General features: G+C 45.3%; 1 protein-coding gene across 7 annotated transcripts in view; it reads left to right on the forward strand.

Moving 5' to 3' along the window:
* Positions 1-11,999: 11,999 nt before the first annotated feature.
* FN1 (fibronectin 1) overlaps positions 12,000-16,218 on the forward strand; it is an 87,508-nt gene continuing 83,289 nt past the window's right edge. For 5 of the 7 annotated variants that reach the window (XM_038749084.1, XM_038749085.1, XM_038749086.1 and 2 more), the window contains exons 1-2: positions 12,000-12,291; positions 15,996-16,124. In XM_038749084.1, the coding sequence (XP_038605012.1) occupies positions 12,132-12,291; positions 15,996-16,124 (289 nt within the window). In that variant the 5' untranslated portion in view covers positions 12,000-12,131. The remainder of the gene's footprint in view (positions 12,292-15,995; positions 16,125-16,218) is intronic. The other 2 variants (XM_038749080.1, XM_038749082.1) reach the window with 1 other exon arrangement.

The raw sequence follows: 16,218 nt of genomic DNA on the forward strand, positions 1-16,218 counted from the left end.
GTGGACTACCTCTTTCTGGAAACATTGTCCAACCTTGGCTTCACTGACACAGTCCTCTCCTGGTTCTCCTTCTATCTCTCTGGCTGCTCATTACCAATCTCTTCTGGGAGCTCCTCCTCTCCCTCCCACTCCTTAACTGTGGGAGTCTTTCAAGCCTCACTTCTGGGTCCCCTTCCATTTTCCATCTACACCCACTCTTTTGGGGAACTCATTCTCCCCCATGGCTTCAACTACCATGTCTATGCAGATGATTCCTAAATCTACACCTCCAGCCCTGATCTCTCTCCCTCTCTCTGCAGTCTTGTATTTCCTCCTGCTTTCAGAAAAATCTCTACTTGGCTGTCCTGCCAACACCTCTTACTTAACATGTCCAAAACAGAAACTCCTTATCTTCCTACCCAAACTCTGTCCTCCCACAGGCTTTCCTATCATCACCACCAAACTTTGTGTCTTACAAGCCCATAATCTTGGGCTCAATCCTCAACTCATCTCTCTCATTCAACCCACATATTCTGTTGGTTTGACCTTCACAGCATCACTAAACTCCAACCTTTCCTCTCCATCCAAAACTGCTACAACATTAATCCAAACAATTATCCTAGCCCATCTTGATTATTGCATCAGCCTCCTTGCTGACCTCCTTGCCTCCCGTCCATACTTCACTCTGCTGCCCGGATCATTTTTCTACAAACCTGTTAATCCAAGTTTCCCTATTCCTCACTAACCTCCAGAGGTTTCCCATCCACCTCTTCATCAAACAGAACATCTTACCATAGGCTTTAAAAAGTCAATCACCCTCTTATTTTACCTCCCTGATTTCCTAATTCAACTCACCTTGCAATACTTCACTTCTCTAATGCCAATTTATTCACTGTACCTCGATTTCATCTATCTCACTGCCTACCTCTCACTTATGTCCTGCCTCTGGCCTGGAATGCCCTCCTTCTCCATATCTGACACACAATCACTCTCCCCACCTTCAAAGCCTTACTATAAGCGTATCTCTTCCAAGAGACCTTCCTGGACTAAGACCTAATTTCCTCTTCTCCCATTCTTTTCTGCTTTACCCTTGCACTAGCTTTTTCACCCTTTATTCATTGCACCCTCAGCCCCATAGCACTTCCTTACAAATCCTAATTTATTTATTTATGTTAATATCCCGTTTCCCTCTCTAGATTGTAATCTCTTTGTGGGCAGGAAACCTGTCTACCAACTCTGTTGTATTGTACTCTCTCAAGAGCTTAGTACAAGCACTCTACACACAGCAAGTGCTCAATAAATACAATTGATTAATTGTTTGATAAATTACAGATAAGGCACAATATGCAGGTTATTCTTGAGAGGAATGAAGATTGCAAGGTGGAGTAGAATGGGAGAAGAGAGTGGAGAGGTAGAAGCGAAAGATTTTATTGAGTGCAGTGGTCAGGAGTTTTTGCTTGTTGTGAAGAAGAATGGGCAATCATTGGAGGTTTCTGAGAAATTGGAAATGGTGCTAGTAATAGAACCCAAAGTTGCTTTTGTGGACTGGGTAAAACAGAGTCCAGTTTCACACTTAATTTTTATAGGTGATGTGACAATCTTGGGAAATTACAGCCAGAGCCTGTTATTCACCTGTGTCCTTGATTGGACCTTCCAAGCTCTTAGTACAGTGCTCTGCACACAGTAAGCACTCAATAAATATGGCCAAATGAATGAATGAGTGATTGGAACCTGTGAAATTGTGGCAGCTAGTCACTTGAACTAAAGTAAAGCAAGGCTGGGAATATAAAGGTGGGTGAAAAAGTCTGCTAAATGTTTTTGGCTTCAATTAATATGTTTCTCTGGCCAAAATTATTTTTCTCTTTTCTCAGGATAAAAAATAATAATAACTAGGGTGTTAGGCACTTACTATGTGTCAAGCATTGTTCTAAGCTCTAGAGTATATGCAAGTTGATTAGCTTGAACCCAGTTCCTGCCCCACATAGGGCTCACAGTCTAAGTAGGAGGAAGAATGGGTATTGGATCTCCATTTCACAGAGGAGAGAAATTAGGCACAGAGAAGTTGTGAACTGCCCGAGGTCACACAGCAGGCAAGTGGCGGAACTGAGACGAGAACCCAGGGGATCTCCCCCCTCTCCAGGCCCATGGTGCTTCCCCAAGGCCACTCTGCCGTTCAGGATTGGGTTTTACAATAACTTATTTCTCTTTTTTAAAATTTTATTTTTACATATGAGGGACCTTTCCAAGCATGATGCCTTCCACTATACATTGGCTTTTTCCAAATGCAATATTTTTTGCCTTTCAAGCCCTGGTTGTGAGGCATTTCTGCTGTATAAAGAGTCTTTCTTAAAAAAAAAATCATGTATTCCTCAATTGTTGGAGTTCAGTCAGTAGTATTTATCAAACCCTTACTGTGTGCAAAACACTGCACTAAATGCTTGGAAGAGTACAATAGAATGAATAGACATGATTCCTGCCTTAAAGGAGCTTATAATGTAGTGGGAATTCTTTAAAGGTTGTAATTAAAGGAAATAAATCATGTATTTAGATTTTCAACAGACCTTTGACCAAGGTCCTGCATCAGTGATTTCTTATGGTACTGGGGAGACTGTCTAGTCAAGGAGAGGAAATTGACTAGAACATAAAAAACACAGAACAGAGACAAATTGCCAGTTTATCAGTAAGTAAATGTAGGCAAACAGCGGTGTTCTATGGACCTAGGACTCCTCTAAACTGTTAGCTTCCTGTGGGCAGGGAAATGTCTACCAACTTTGACATACTGTACTCTCCCAAGCACTTGGTACATAACTGTGATTGATTGATTGACTGACCTCTGTACTAGGACTGTGATAGTTTCATATTTGACCATAAGTGATATGGAAGAGGGTGGATATAGGGGACGAGTCTTATGGTTGGTTGTGCTTTTCCAGGCACTTGGTCCAAGTGCTTAATAATGGTAAACACAGCAGCTACTAAAGAAGATGATCAGGTTGATGGAGTCACAGGAGTAAGGTCCAAAAGATAATGTCTGAGAGGGGACAGGATTGAAGTTTACAAAGTCCTAAGGGGGAAGCAGTATGGCCTAGTGGATAGAGCACGGGCCTCTCAGTCAGAAAGCCCTGGCTTCTAATGGTAGCTCCAGCACTTGTCTGCTGTGTGACCTTGGGCAAGTCACTTCACTCAGCCCTTAGTACAGTGCTTTGCACACAGTAAGTGCTAAATAAATGTGATTGAATGAATGTGCCTCGGTTACCTCATCTGTAAAATGGGGATGAAGATTCTGAGCCCCGTGTGGGACATGGACTATGTCCAACCTGATTAGCTTGTATCCACCCCAGGGTTTAGTACAGTGTCTGGCATATAGTGAGTGCTTTACAAACACCTTAAAAAAAAGAAAAGACAAGGCAAACATAGATTCTTCGCTGACCAAATACTCTGGCACCAGCCAGCGGGAACCCTGTTGACACTTGAAAGTGGTAGAGTTAAAACAAACAAAAGGAAACATTTTTTTCACCCGGCGTTGATAAGCATATGGAATTCATTCCCTCAGGAAGTTGGGCTGGCCAAAAATATCACTTTATTCTAGATGGGTTTGGATAAATTCACAGACATGTGGTCCACAGTGGATTACTACAGGGAAAATTAGGGATGTAAAGGGAAAAGTTACGGATGCTAGATGGCCCATCCCTAACCATTTAGTCAGAGGTCACAGGGAACATTAAAAACATGATTTCTCCAAGAGACAGAATCTGGAGCTACATGGATCATTAATGTGACTGAGAAATGGTGGTGTTTGTAGTCTAATGTCCCTCATCTAGCACTCAAAATCTCTTATGTGTCTTGGGAAGTTGGGCAATTGTTAGAGACTTCTCTCATCATATAAACGAGTTTTACGGTAGTGATTCTGCTTTATTGGACAAATGGAACTGGTTGGCTAAGCTTGTTTGGAGAGGGGTGCCCGTTAGCAATCAACCAAAGTGTCAATGCACATAAATGAACAAATAAAATGTGTATTTTTCAAGCAAAGAAAAAAAAAATAACCCTCCTTCACACAACAGGTGGTAAACATTTGGAAATCATTCCCACAGGCATTTTGCAGATCAGAAAGGAATGATTTGGATAAACTCACAGATGAGCAACTCAGAAGGGGGAGCTAAATGGAAGGGAAGGTAGGAACGTTATATGGTACACATACAACTGTGAGGGTTGATGGGTATCCAGAGGACAACCATTACATGGTTTCTCCAAGTGTAGTGCTGTTAATCAATGGTATTTATTGAGAGCCTATTACGTGCAGATCACTGAACTAAGCCTCTGGGAAAGTTCAGTATAACAGAGTTGGTAGTCACGAGTCTTGCCAAGGAGTTTACAGTAAGAGGGGGAGACAGATATTAATATAAATACATAAATTATGGATATCTATGTAAGTGCTGTGGGGCTTAGGGTGGAATTCATTCATTCAATCGTATTTATTGAGCACTTACTGTGTGCAGAGCACTGTACTAAGTGCTTGGAAAGTACAATTCATCAACAGATAGACATTCCCTATCAACAACGGGATCACAGTCCAGAAGGGGGAGACAGACAACAAAACAAGTAGAGAGGCATCAATAGCATCAAAATATATAAATAGAATTTTAAATATAAGCACATCATTAATAGAATTAATAGAATAATATCTACAAATATGCACAAGTGCTGTGGGATGGGGTGTGGGGGTAGAACAGAGGGAGGGAGTAGGGGCGATGGGGAGGGGAGGAGCAGAGGAAAAGGGAAGGCCTCCTGGAGGAGGTGAACTTTCAGTAGGGATTTGAAGGGTGAGGAAGAGAGCTGGTTTGGTGGACATGAGGAGAGAGGGCATTCCAGGCCAGAAATGGGATGTGGGCCAAGGGTCGACAGCGGAACAGGCGAGAACAAGGCACAGTGAGGAGACTAGTGGCAGAGGAGCGAAGTGTGCAGGCTAGGCTGTAAAAGAAGAAAAGGGAGGTGAGGTAGGAGGGGGCGAGGTGATGGAGAGCTTTGAAGCCAATAGTGAGGAGTTTTTACTTCATACGCAGGTTGATAGGCAACCACTGGAGTTTTGGAGGAGGGGAGTGGACATGTTCAGAGCATTTCTGTAGAAAGGCAATTCAGGCAGCAGAGTGAAGGGTGGAATCCTGGGCTTAATGGACTGGGCTACAATGAAATACCTGTTTTGTGCCTGGCCTGATGTTCATACTAAGGGACAACTTGGATGACTTTCTCCAAAGCAAACTGGAACAAATTGGAACAATTCCCCAGTGTCCACTTCTGAGATCACCTGTTGGGTTGGGGCTTGGGGGGAAGAATGCTTCTCGCGTTGTTCAATCTCACTCCTGTTCTTTGCAGCAGGGCTGAGACAAATAATAGCTTTCTTCTAGGATGGGAGGTGAGCTTTAGACCTCCTTTAAACTGAGAGTGACAGGCAATGAGGAAAATGTAATTTGTCCTCATTCAGGCTCTCCAGGGAGAGCTCATATGCATATGTTTTGGAGAGGAACAAAAGGTCTCTAGACTCCTGAAGTTGAAAGGGCTTCCGGAGATGAGGTTGTTAAAATCCATTTCCTTCCCTCTCTCCCTCCCTCCCTGCTGCTCTCCGGCTCTTCCATGATCAGGAGAAAGCCCACATCCCTGTTACCTCATCTGCTCTCTCCCAGCTACCTCAAAACTCTTTGGGTCAGTACATTTTTCCCTACGTAGTGATGATGGTTATATGGGAAAGGTAAGATATTGTCTGGCAATAAACTGTTTCCACCCCTTAAAAGAACACATTTTCTGTTTGTGCCTGCAAAAAGGAGACTCTTCTGTCCAAATCTGTTCCTTTTTTAACTTTTATTTTAACTATAAATCCCTCTTTTAATTTTGTCTTCTGTCCAAATCTGTTCCTTTTTTTACTTTTATTTTAACTATAAATCACTCTTTCAATCCTAAGAAATGCTTTTTTTAATGGCATTTATTAAGTGCTTAGTATGTGCCAAGCACTGTTCTAAGCACTGGGATAGATACAAAGTTACCAGGTTGTCCCACGTGAGGCTCACAGTATTAATCCCCATTTTACAGATGAGATTAACTGAGGCACAGAGAAGTTAAGTTACTTGCCCAAAGTCACACAGCGGGTGTGGCAGAACCAGGATTTGAACCCACAACCTCTGACTCCCAAGCCTAATCTAGCACTCGAAAATCTTCTAGCTGTCTCCAGGGAAATGAAATGTACCAAACTCATTCTCTCCCCTTTGCCCTATGTTTTGCTTCTAAAACAAGAAATCCACACCAATCACATTCATTGAGTGCTTACCTTGTGCAGAGCACTTTACTTAGGTCCTGGGTGGGTGGGTGGGGAGTACAATACAACAGAGTTGGTGGGCACAACATTCCTCCTTCTCAGTTTTTATGGGAATAGTGTCAGGAGAATAGGATCATCCTCCAATTGAGAAATTGTGACTGATAGACTGCTTTATCAGGAAACGAAGAGCTGGTCGAATGGGCTATTTTACTTTGTTTCTATTACATTTGCTCACACAGGCGAGGTGGAAAGTGTTTCCAGTAGGGGAAGATTTTCTTAAGGTGATGAAGAAGTGAGACATTTTTTCTTAGTGGTATCAAAATACATTGGCTGGGTTTTTGGAAGCTCTAGGAGGCTCTTGAATAAACTTTCTTCCATGAGCTGGATAAGTGTAAGAAACAAAGCCGTTGGGGGTGGAGAGGCGGAATTGTTTACCAAAGGGCATTCCACACTGGCAAAACACCCTTCAGCATTCCCTGGGAAGGCGTTACAGATCACTGAGAGTACACACACACCAACTGGATTAGAGTAGCGCAGCAAAAACCGCTGGTGACTTTAGAATTAGCTATCTCTCCAGTTGGAAATAATAGCCTGGAATAAGTACAGGAAATATTTTGATAATGGAATAAACTCTAGGACAGTTTGTTTTCTGAACCAAAGAAATGTTTCAGCCTCTGCAGTTTAACAAAAATCATTCAATCATATATAGTGAGTGCTTACTGTGTGCAGATCACTGTACTAAGCGCTTGGGAAAGTACAATACGACAATGAAAAGTGACATTCCCAGCCCACCATGAACTCGCTGTCTAGAGACAGCAAGCTTACAGTTTAGAGAATACTAATGATGATGGTATTTGTTAAGAGCTTACCATGTGCCAGGCACTGTACTAAGTGCTGGGGTGGATACAAGCAAATTGGGTTGGACACAGTTCCTTTCCCCACTTTCATTTCATTTCAACTGAAAAATAAGTGTAAAAAAAGGCAAATGACCCAATATTTTTTTTAGCACGAATAGTCTTCTAGCTAATTGTGTGAATAAAGTATTCTCTAGACTTAATCGTTTTTGACAGAATTATGACTTCTTTGATTTGGAATGGGAGGAAAGGGAACAAGAGAGGAGGCGCCTTAGTATTTATCGAGCATCTACTTCAATAAATCAATCCATCAATAGTATTTATTGAGAGCCTACTGTATGCAGACAGTGATCTCAGCTCTCAAGGAGCTTACAATCTAGCCAGGGAAGCAAGCACTAAAATAAATTAGGTAGGAAGAAGCAATAGAGCATACATTTATGCACATAAGTGTTTTTTGGGAGCTGGGAGGAAGGCTGGCAATGCCTTGTACTAAATAGTTGGGAAGTACAAAACAAAAACAGTGCCACAGTCCTTGTCCACATGGAGTTTACATTCTCATGGAGGTAGAAGTGGGGGGAAGAGGGAGAGAGAGACAGAGAGATAGAAAGAGATATGTGTTTGCACATAGTAAGAGCTTAATAAATGCCATTATTATTATTATTATTACAGACAGAGAGAAAGAAAAAGAAAGATTTAAGGATGGAAGAGAGATAGGATCATGATTTCCTTTGTATTATCATTATTAGTCATTTGGGGTTCTACAAATATTTCAAACTATCAAATGTCCAAAACTCACTTCCCCAAACATTTTTGTCCCTCTCAAGAACATGAGTATTTTAAGAAAAGTACAAACTGCAGATTTCTGATGCTTTAAGACCAATTTCCAGGTATATTTACTGGGAAAGACCGATTTCCTGGAACGTTTTGCAATAGGTGTTTTTCTGCGTTGTGAGAAAGTCATGCTTTGCCAAGTCATGACGAGGACTCAGTCCTTCAACAGTACAAGTGCTGTTCTCCCCCAAAATGTAAAAAACTCAATCAAACCCACACAGCAGGGAGAGGTGACCCATCTGAAAAACATGCATCCTAAAATACTGGTCACAATGGCTTCCTTTAGAGTAAATATTTTGCTCCACTCACAAGAAGCCCTTGTAGGACACTATTGACTTGTTTTGGAGGCTACATTGCTATTGTTAATATTACTAATACTAAACAACAATAAAGGACGATTTATTTCACACCTTAAAGGGGTTGGGTGCTTTGCAGAGGAGAATTAGTTTGAGTCGATGGGAAAAGCTGGATGGTTGGGATTTGGAGGAAGGAAGAGAGGAACAGCTAGTGTCTGAGACAGGTTATTGACGTAGTCGCCCGGCAAAGTTGGCTGGTCCTCATCACTTAGAAGACAGTAAATACAAAGAAGAATTTAGAATTTTGGATGAAGGGAGCAGCGTGGCCTAGTGGAAAGAGCATGGGCCTGGGAGCCAGAGGACCTCACCTCTAATCCCTTCTCTGCCAGTTGCCTATTCTTTGATGAGTCACTTAACTCCTCTTTACCTCAGTTTCCTCATCTGTCAAATGAGGATTCAATGCCTCTTCTCCTTCCTAGCAGTGTGGCTCAGTGGAAAGAGCCCGGGCTTTGGAGTCAGAGGTCATGGGTTTGAATCCCAGCTCCGCCAATTGTCAGCTGTGACACTTTGGGCAAGTCACTTCACTTTTCTGTCCCTCAGTTCCCTCATCTGTAAAATGGGGATTAAGACTGTGAGCCCCATGTGGGACAACCTGATCACTTTGTAACCTCCCCAGCGCTTAGAACAGTGCTTTTCACATAATAAGCGCTTAATAAATGCCATCATTATTATTACTTTGTGTGCCCCATTTGGGACCTGATGATCTTGTATCTACCCCAGTGCTTTGTACAGCGCTTAACACGTATTACCATTATTACTTTTACTTCGACTCTGACAGGGACAGAGATTAAGTTGGACCTGATTAAGTTGTATCTACTCCAGCATTTACAACAGTATAGGACACATAGGTTGCACTATTGACACTGGAAATGGTTTAAAACAGATAAGCTATCCTCTCTTCCTGGGTCACTTCAACTATGCTTCTGCCTGACAACGGAAGATTAGATTACTTGACCTCTCGAGGTTTCTTGACAAGAGTGTGGGTTTGAGGAACCGAGGACAAGGTTCATGTCTATTAACCCTATTGTACATTCCCAAGCGCTTAGTGCACTACTGTGCACAGAGCAATGGCTCAGTCGATGCCACTGGTTGATGGCTGAGTTCCTAGGAATTGTTGGTGGAAAATCGATTGACTTGGCTTTTCTCTGGATAAAACCGATAAAGCCACAGGTTCAAGAAAAGCACTCAAGGGATGATGAGCTTCTTGTCCGGCCCAGCTCTAAGGCTTAAAGGTAGCAGTGTGGCCAGTGGAAAGAGCAGAGGCCCGGGAGTCAGAGGACCTGGGTTCTAATCCTGCCTCTGCCACTTGTCTGCTGTGTGTGTGACCTTGGGCAAGTTACTTCGCTTCTCCGTGCCTCAGTTTCTTCATCCATAAAATGGGGATTAAATCCTACCCCCTTCAATTTAGAATATGAGTCTTCTGTGGGGTAGGGACTATGTCCAAACTGATTATCTCGTATTTGCCCCTGTACCCAGTACGGTGCTCGGCACATAGGAAACACTTAACAATAACACTTAGTAATAACAGTAATATGGTAATGATTCTTACAGGCGCTAAGGCTAAGGAAGATGCACAGTCTTTCCCATCGCCTGTCCATTCATTCTTTCAATCACATTTATTGAGTGCTTAATGTGTGCAAAGCACCGTACTAAATGCTTCGGAGAGTACAATGCAACGATAAACATTGCCCACAGTGACTCTGGACTGTAAGCCCCTTGTGGGCAGGGATCGTCTCTATTGCTGTATTGTACTTTCCAAACGCTTAGGACAGTGCTCCGCACACAATAAGTGCTCAATAAATACGACTGAATGAAGCACAGTGCTAAGCGCTTAGTACAGTGCTCTGCACACAGTAAGCGCTCAATGAATACGATTGAATGAATGACTGTGCGTTTTCTGACCCAAAAGGGGTGACCTTGGGCAAGCCACTTAACTGCTCTGTGCCTCAGTTCCCTCATCTGAAAAATGGGGATGAAGACTGTGAGCCCCACGTGGGACAACCTGATCACCTTGTAACCCCCCTCACCCCCAGCGCTTAGAACAGAGCATGGCACCTAGTAAGCGCTTTCACCTGACCTCCGTGTTTTGTCTTGTTTCGATTTGTTGTCTGTCTCCCCCTTCTAGACTGTGAGCCCTTTGATGGGGAAGGGGCCGTCTCTATATGTTGCCGACTTGCACTTCCCAAGCGCTTAGTACAGTGCTCTGTGCACAGTGGGCACTCAATAAATACGATTGAATAATAATAAGAATGATGGTATTTGTTAAGCGCTTACTATGTGCAAGGCACTGTTCTGAGTGCTGGGGAGGATACAAGGTTATCAGGTTGTCCCACATGGGGCTCACAGTCTTAGTCCCCATTTTACAGATGAGGGAACTGAGGCCCAGAGAAGTTAAGTGACTTGCCCAAAGTCACACCGCTGACAAGTGGCAGAGCTGGGATTCGAACCCATGACCTCTGACTCCAAAGCCCATGATCTTGCCACTAAGCCACAGCTGCTTAGTTGGGTAGGGACCGTTTCTATCCGTTGCCCAACTGTCCTTCCCAAGCGCTTAGCCCAGGGCCCTGCACACAGTAAGCGCTCAACAGATACGATGGAATGAATGAACGAAAGACCAAATACCATCGTTATTTTCTCCTGGCATTTTCGTCTCTATATGTTGCCGCCTTGTACTTCCCAAGCGCTTGGTGCAGTGCTCTGCGCACAGTGGGCGCTCAATAAATCATCATCAATCGTATTGAGCGCTTACTATGTGCAGAGCACTGTACTAAGCGCTTAATAAATCGATAAATAAATCAACAAATACGATTGACTGACTGAATGAATGTGAGCCCTTTGTTGGGTAGGGACCGTTTCTATCCGTTGCCCAACTGTCCTGCCCAAGCGCTTAGCCCAGTGCCCTGCACACAGTGAGCGCTCAACAGATACGATTGAGTGAATAAACGAAAGACCAAATACCATCGTTATGCATTTTCGTAGCGTCAACCCTCCGAGAAGGTCTGGTCTTTCTCAAGCAAGCCCCTTCCTTCCTCTCCCCCTCGTCCCCCTCTCCATCCCCCCCCCATTTTACCTCCTTCCCTTCCCCACAGCACCTGTATATATGTCTATATGCTTGTACATATTTATTCCTCTATTTCTTTATTTGACTTGTACACATCTATTCTATTTATTTTATTAGTATGGCTTTGTTCTGTCTCCCCCTTTTAGACTGGGAGCCCACTGTTGGGTAGGGACTGTCTCTCTATGTTGCCAATTTGTACTTCCCAAGCGCTTAGGACAGTGCTCTGCACACAGTAAGCGCTCAATAAATACGATTGATGATGATGGTGATGGTTTTCCCTTTGGTGATTCGCGTTCCCTGAAAGTCTTTGGCGCCTGTCCCCTTTGTCCCGCCCGAGGAGGGGCCGGGGCGCCCACCACTCGCCAACCGGGCCCACAGGGGAGCCAAGTTCGGCCAAGACTTTGAAACCCCAGCGCGGCCCGGTCGGGTACCGGCCCAGCTTCCCGTCCGTCCGCCCCGCCGGGCCCGGTGACGTCACCGGCGCGTCGGAGCCAATGGGAGGGCGCCCTGCGGCCGGGGGGCGGGGCCCGGCGGGGGGGCCCCCTATAAAAGCGGGCGCGGCGCGGAGGGGATGAGGGTCGGGTGTGCGGGGAGCCCATCCGTGGCTGGACCAGGGGGAGGGTAGGTGGGTGGGTGTCCCGGAGCTGCAGGCACAGACCTCCAGTCCTCCTCCTCCTCCTCCTCTGCCCCGAGCACCCCCCGTGCTCCCTCCCTCCATCCCTCTCTCTCCATCCCTCCCGCTGGGGAAGATGCCGAGGGGCTCCTGCCTCCCGGGCCCCCGGCGGCTGCTGCTGCTGCTCAGCCTGGCCCTGGGGGCGGCGGGGTCCCCGGACCAGCCCCGGAGGCTCAAGAACCAAGCCCAGCATCTCGTGCAGGCGCCCCTCCCCTTGGCCGTCAGCCAAAACAAGCGTGAGTAGGGGGACAAAGACCGGCTCCGAGAGATGGAGCTGCGGGACCCCCAAAACTTTTGCGCAACTTTGTGGGGGCGCGTGGGTCTGCGGGGTTTTGCTTTTGTCCTCTGGTTCTTGATGCCGTTTCAGCGACCACCAACCCGCCCTGGGCTCAGAGACCCTCTGGCCGTGGAAAGTTGAGGAGTCCCAAGTACCATCCCCAAATAATAATGACATTTATTAAGCGCTTACTACGTGCAAAGCACTGTTCTAAGCGCTGGGGAGGTTACAAGGTAATCAGGTTGTCCCGCTGGGGGGCTTAATTCAGCTTAACAAATTCCATCATTATTACTAATCCCCATTTTCCAGATGAGGTAACAAAAGTATAGATAAGCTAAGTGACTTGCCCAAAGTCACACAGCCGACAATTGGCGGAGCCGCGATTTGAACCCATGGCCTCTGACTCCAAAGCCCGTGCTCCTTCCATTGAGCCACCATGCTCAGTGGACAAAGACTTGCCCTGAGAGATGGAGCTGCGGAGACCCCCAAAACTTTTGCAGAAGTTTGTGTGTGGGTGCGTGTGTGTCTGGCATTTGCCTTTTTCCTCTGGTTCTTGATGCTGTTTCATCGACCACCAACCCACCCTGGGCTCAGAGACCCTCTGGCCATAGAAGGTTGAGGAGTCCCAAGTAACATCCCCAAATAATAATAATAATAATGGCATTTATTAAGCGCTTACTACGTGCAAAGCACTGTTCTAAGCGCTGGGGAGGTTACAAGGTAATCAGGTTGTCCCACGGGGGGCTCACAGTCTTAATTCAGCACTTAGAACAGTGTAAACGCTTAACAAATTCCGTCATTATTATTAATCCCCATTTTCCAGATGAGGTAACAAAAGTATAGATAAGCTAAGTGACTTGCCCAAAGTCACACAGCCGACAATTGGCGGAGCCGGGATTTGAACCCATGGCCTCTGACTCCAAAGCCCGTGCTCTTTCCATTGAGCCACGCTGCTCAGTGGACAAAGACTTGCCCCGAGAGATGGAGCTGCGAGACCCCCAAAACTTTTGCAGAAGTTTGTGTGGGGTGCGTGTGTGTCTGGCATTTGCCTTTTTCCTCTGGTTCTTGATGCCATTTCATCGACCACCAACCCGCCCTGGGCTCAGAGACCCTCTGGCCATAGAAGGTTGAGGAGTCCCAAGTAACATCCCCAAATAATAATAATAATGGCATTTATTAAGCGCTTACTATGTGCAAAGCACTGTTCTAAGCGCTGGGGAGGTTACAAGGTAATCAGGTTGTCCCACGGGGGGCTCACAGTCTTAATTCAGCGCTTAGAACAGTGTAAACGCTTAACAAATTCCATCACTATTATTAATCCCCATTTTACAGATGAGATAACAAAAGTATAGATAAGCTAAGTGACTTGCCCAAAGTCACACAGCCGACAATTGGCGGAGCCGGGATTTGAACCCATGGCCTCTGACTCCAAAGCCCGTGCTCTTTCCATTGAGCCACGCTGCTCAGTGGACAAAGACTTGCCCCGAGAGATGGAGCTGCGAGACCCCCAAAACTTTTGCAGAAGTTTGTGTGTGGGTGCGTGTGTGTCTGGCATTTGCTTTTTTCCTCTGGTTCTTGATGTCATTTCATCGACCACCAACCCGCCCTGGGCTCAGAGACCCTCTGGCCGTGGAAGGTTGAGGAGTCCCAAGGACCATCCCCAAATAATAATAATAGTGGCATTTATTAAGCGCTTACTACGTGCAAAGCACTGTTCTAAGCGCTGGGGAGGTTACAAGGTAATCAGGTTGTCCCACAGGGGGGCTTAATTCAGCTTAACAAATTCCATCATTATTATTAATCCCCATTTTACAGATGAGGTAACAAAAGTAGCTAAGTGACTTGCCCAAAGTCACACAGCCGACAATTGGCGGAGCTGGGATTTGAACCCATGGCCTCTGACTCCAAAGCCCGTGCTCTTTCCATTGAGCCACGCTGCTCAGTGGACAAAGACTTGCCCCGAGAGATGGAGCTGTGAGACCCCCAAAACTTTTGCAGAAGTTTGTGTGTGGGTGCGTGTGTGTCTGGCATTTGCTTTTTTCCTCTGGTTCTTGATGTCATTTCATCGACCACCAACCCACCCTGGGCTCAGAGACCCTCTGGCCATAGAAGGTTGAGGAGTCCCAACTACCCGTAATAATGACGATAATGATGGTAGTAAGCGCTTACTGTGTGCCCAGCCCTGTTCTGAGCTCTGGGTGGGTGGGGGGGAGGTAGATTCATTCATTCATTCAATCGTATTTATTGAGTGCTTACTGTGTGCAGAGCACTGGACTAAGCGCTTGGAAAGTACAATTCAGCAACAGAGACAATCCCTACCCAACAACGGTGCTAGGTGATCAGGTTGTCCCACGTGGGGCTCACAGTCTTCATCCCCCATTTTGCAGATGAGGTCATTGAGGCACAGAGAAGTGAAGTGGCTTGCCCCAAGTCAACCAGCAGACAGGTTTACGGATGAGGTCCCCGAGGCACAGAGAAGTGAAGTGGCTTGCCCAGAGTCACACAGCAGACAAGTGGTGGAGTTAGGATTAGAACCCACATCCTCTGACTGCCAAGCCCATGCTCTTTCCGCTAAGCCACGTTGCCCGTCCTGGGTTCAGTTCATTGGTTCAGTCATCATCATCAATCGTATTTATTGAGCGATTACTATGTGCAGAGCACTGTACTAAGCGCTTGGGAAGTACAAATTGGTAACATATAGAGACAGTCCCTACCCAACAGTGGGCTCACAGTCTAAAAGGGGGAGACAGAGAACAAAACCAACCATACTAACAAAATAAAATAAATATTCAGTTCAGTCGTATTTATTGAGCGCTTACTGTGTGCTGATCACCGTACTAAGCACTTGGGAAGTACAAATCGACAACATATGCAACATGTGGAGACGGTCCCTACCCTTGTTTTTGTCCATGGCCGCCCTTCCAAATTTTCCAACTTAATATGCCTACTTGGTGCCACTGAAGCATGTCTTTGAATGGGCGGAAGGCGACTGCTTACATTTTCCTTTCAAGAGATGGATGAGCCTTGAGGCTGGGCTACTAATGTGTATTTCTCCTTTTCCAATGAAGTGTAATTTCAAGTGGGGACTTGTGGGGAGGTCGGATTCTGTAATGATGTTCTCAGATGACTTTGAAAGTGGCTATTTTGGGTTCAGCTTGCCTTCCGCCTCCCTCAAGTGGCTTCACTTGTGGAGGGAAGACTGAATTTTTTTCCCACTGTGGATGCTGCCCAGCTTTGCAAAGTTTTGAGGAAATGCCAAAATTTTTTATGTTCGGCTTGCTCTGTGTCATTAGCCACCGCTGACCCTCGAAAGTAGCAATGAAATTTAAGCGTGGTCTTTATGTACATCCAAACCCCAACCGTACATTTTTATAGGGTGCTACTGCTTTTATTTAAATTGAATAGTTTCAAGAGAGACTCATTTAACAGAGTCTTTACAAAACAACCTGAGCAGAAGTGTGAAAGCATCTAAAATTGGCAGCAGTCATCCTTCAGAGACTACTTCTTTACCCACACACTGTTGATCAGGTTGAGTTTCCTGTTACTCTGACAATTCACTCGGTGATCTCATTCCAAATTCAGGGTCAACCAAATGCAAAGTTTCCTTTTTTCTAGTGTGGGATAGAAAAGCCAATATAACCATGCATTCTGTTTGGTTTTCAGCTGGCTGTTATGACAATGGACAACACTATCAGATAAACCAACAATGGGAAAGAACTTACCTGGGCAACCCATTGGTCTGTACTTGTTATGGGGGAAGCCGAGGTTTTAACTGTGAAAGCAAGCCTGAAGGTAAGTTCAGAACGTAGTGATGATTATTAGTAGTTGTTGGTTCACTAGTCCAATAATCAAAAGGCAAAAGCATGAAAGATTTTCTCCAGATTCA

This window comes from Tachyglossus aculeatus, chromosome 7 (genome assembly GCF_015852505.1).
Source record: "Tachyglossus aculeatus isolate mTacAcu1 chromosome 7, mTacAcu1.pri, whole genome shotgun sequence".
Taxonomy (NCBI): Eukaryota; Metazoa; Chordata; class Mammalia; order Monotremata; family Tachyglossidae; genus Tachyglossus; species Tachyglossus aculeatus.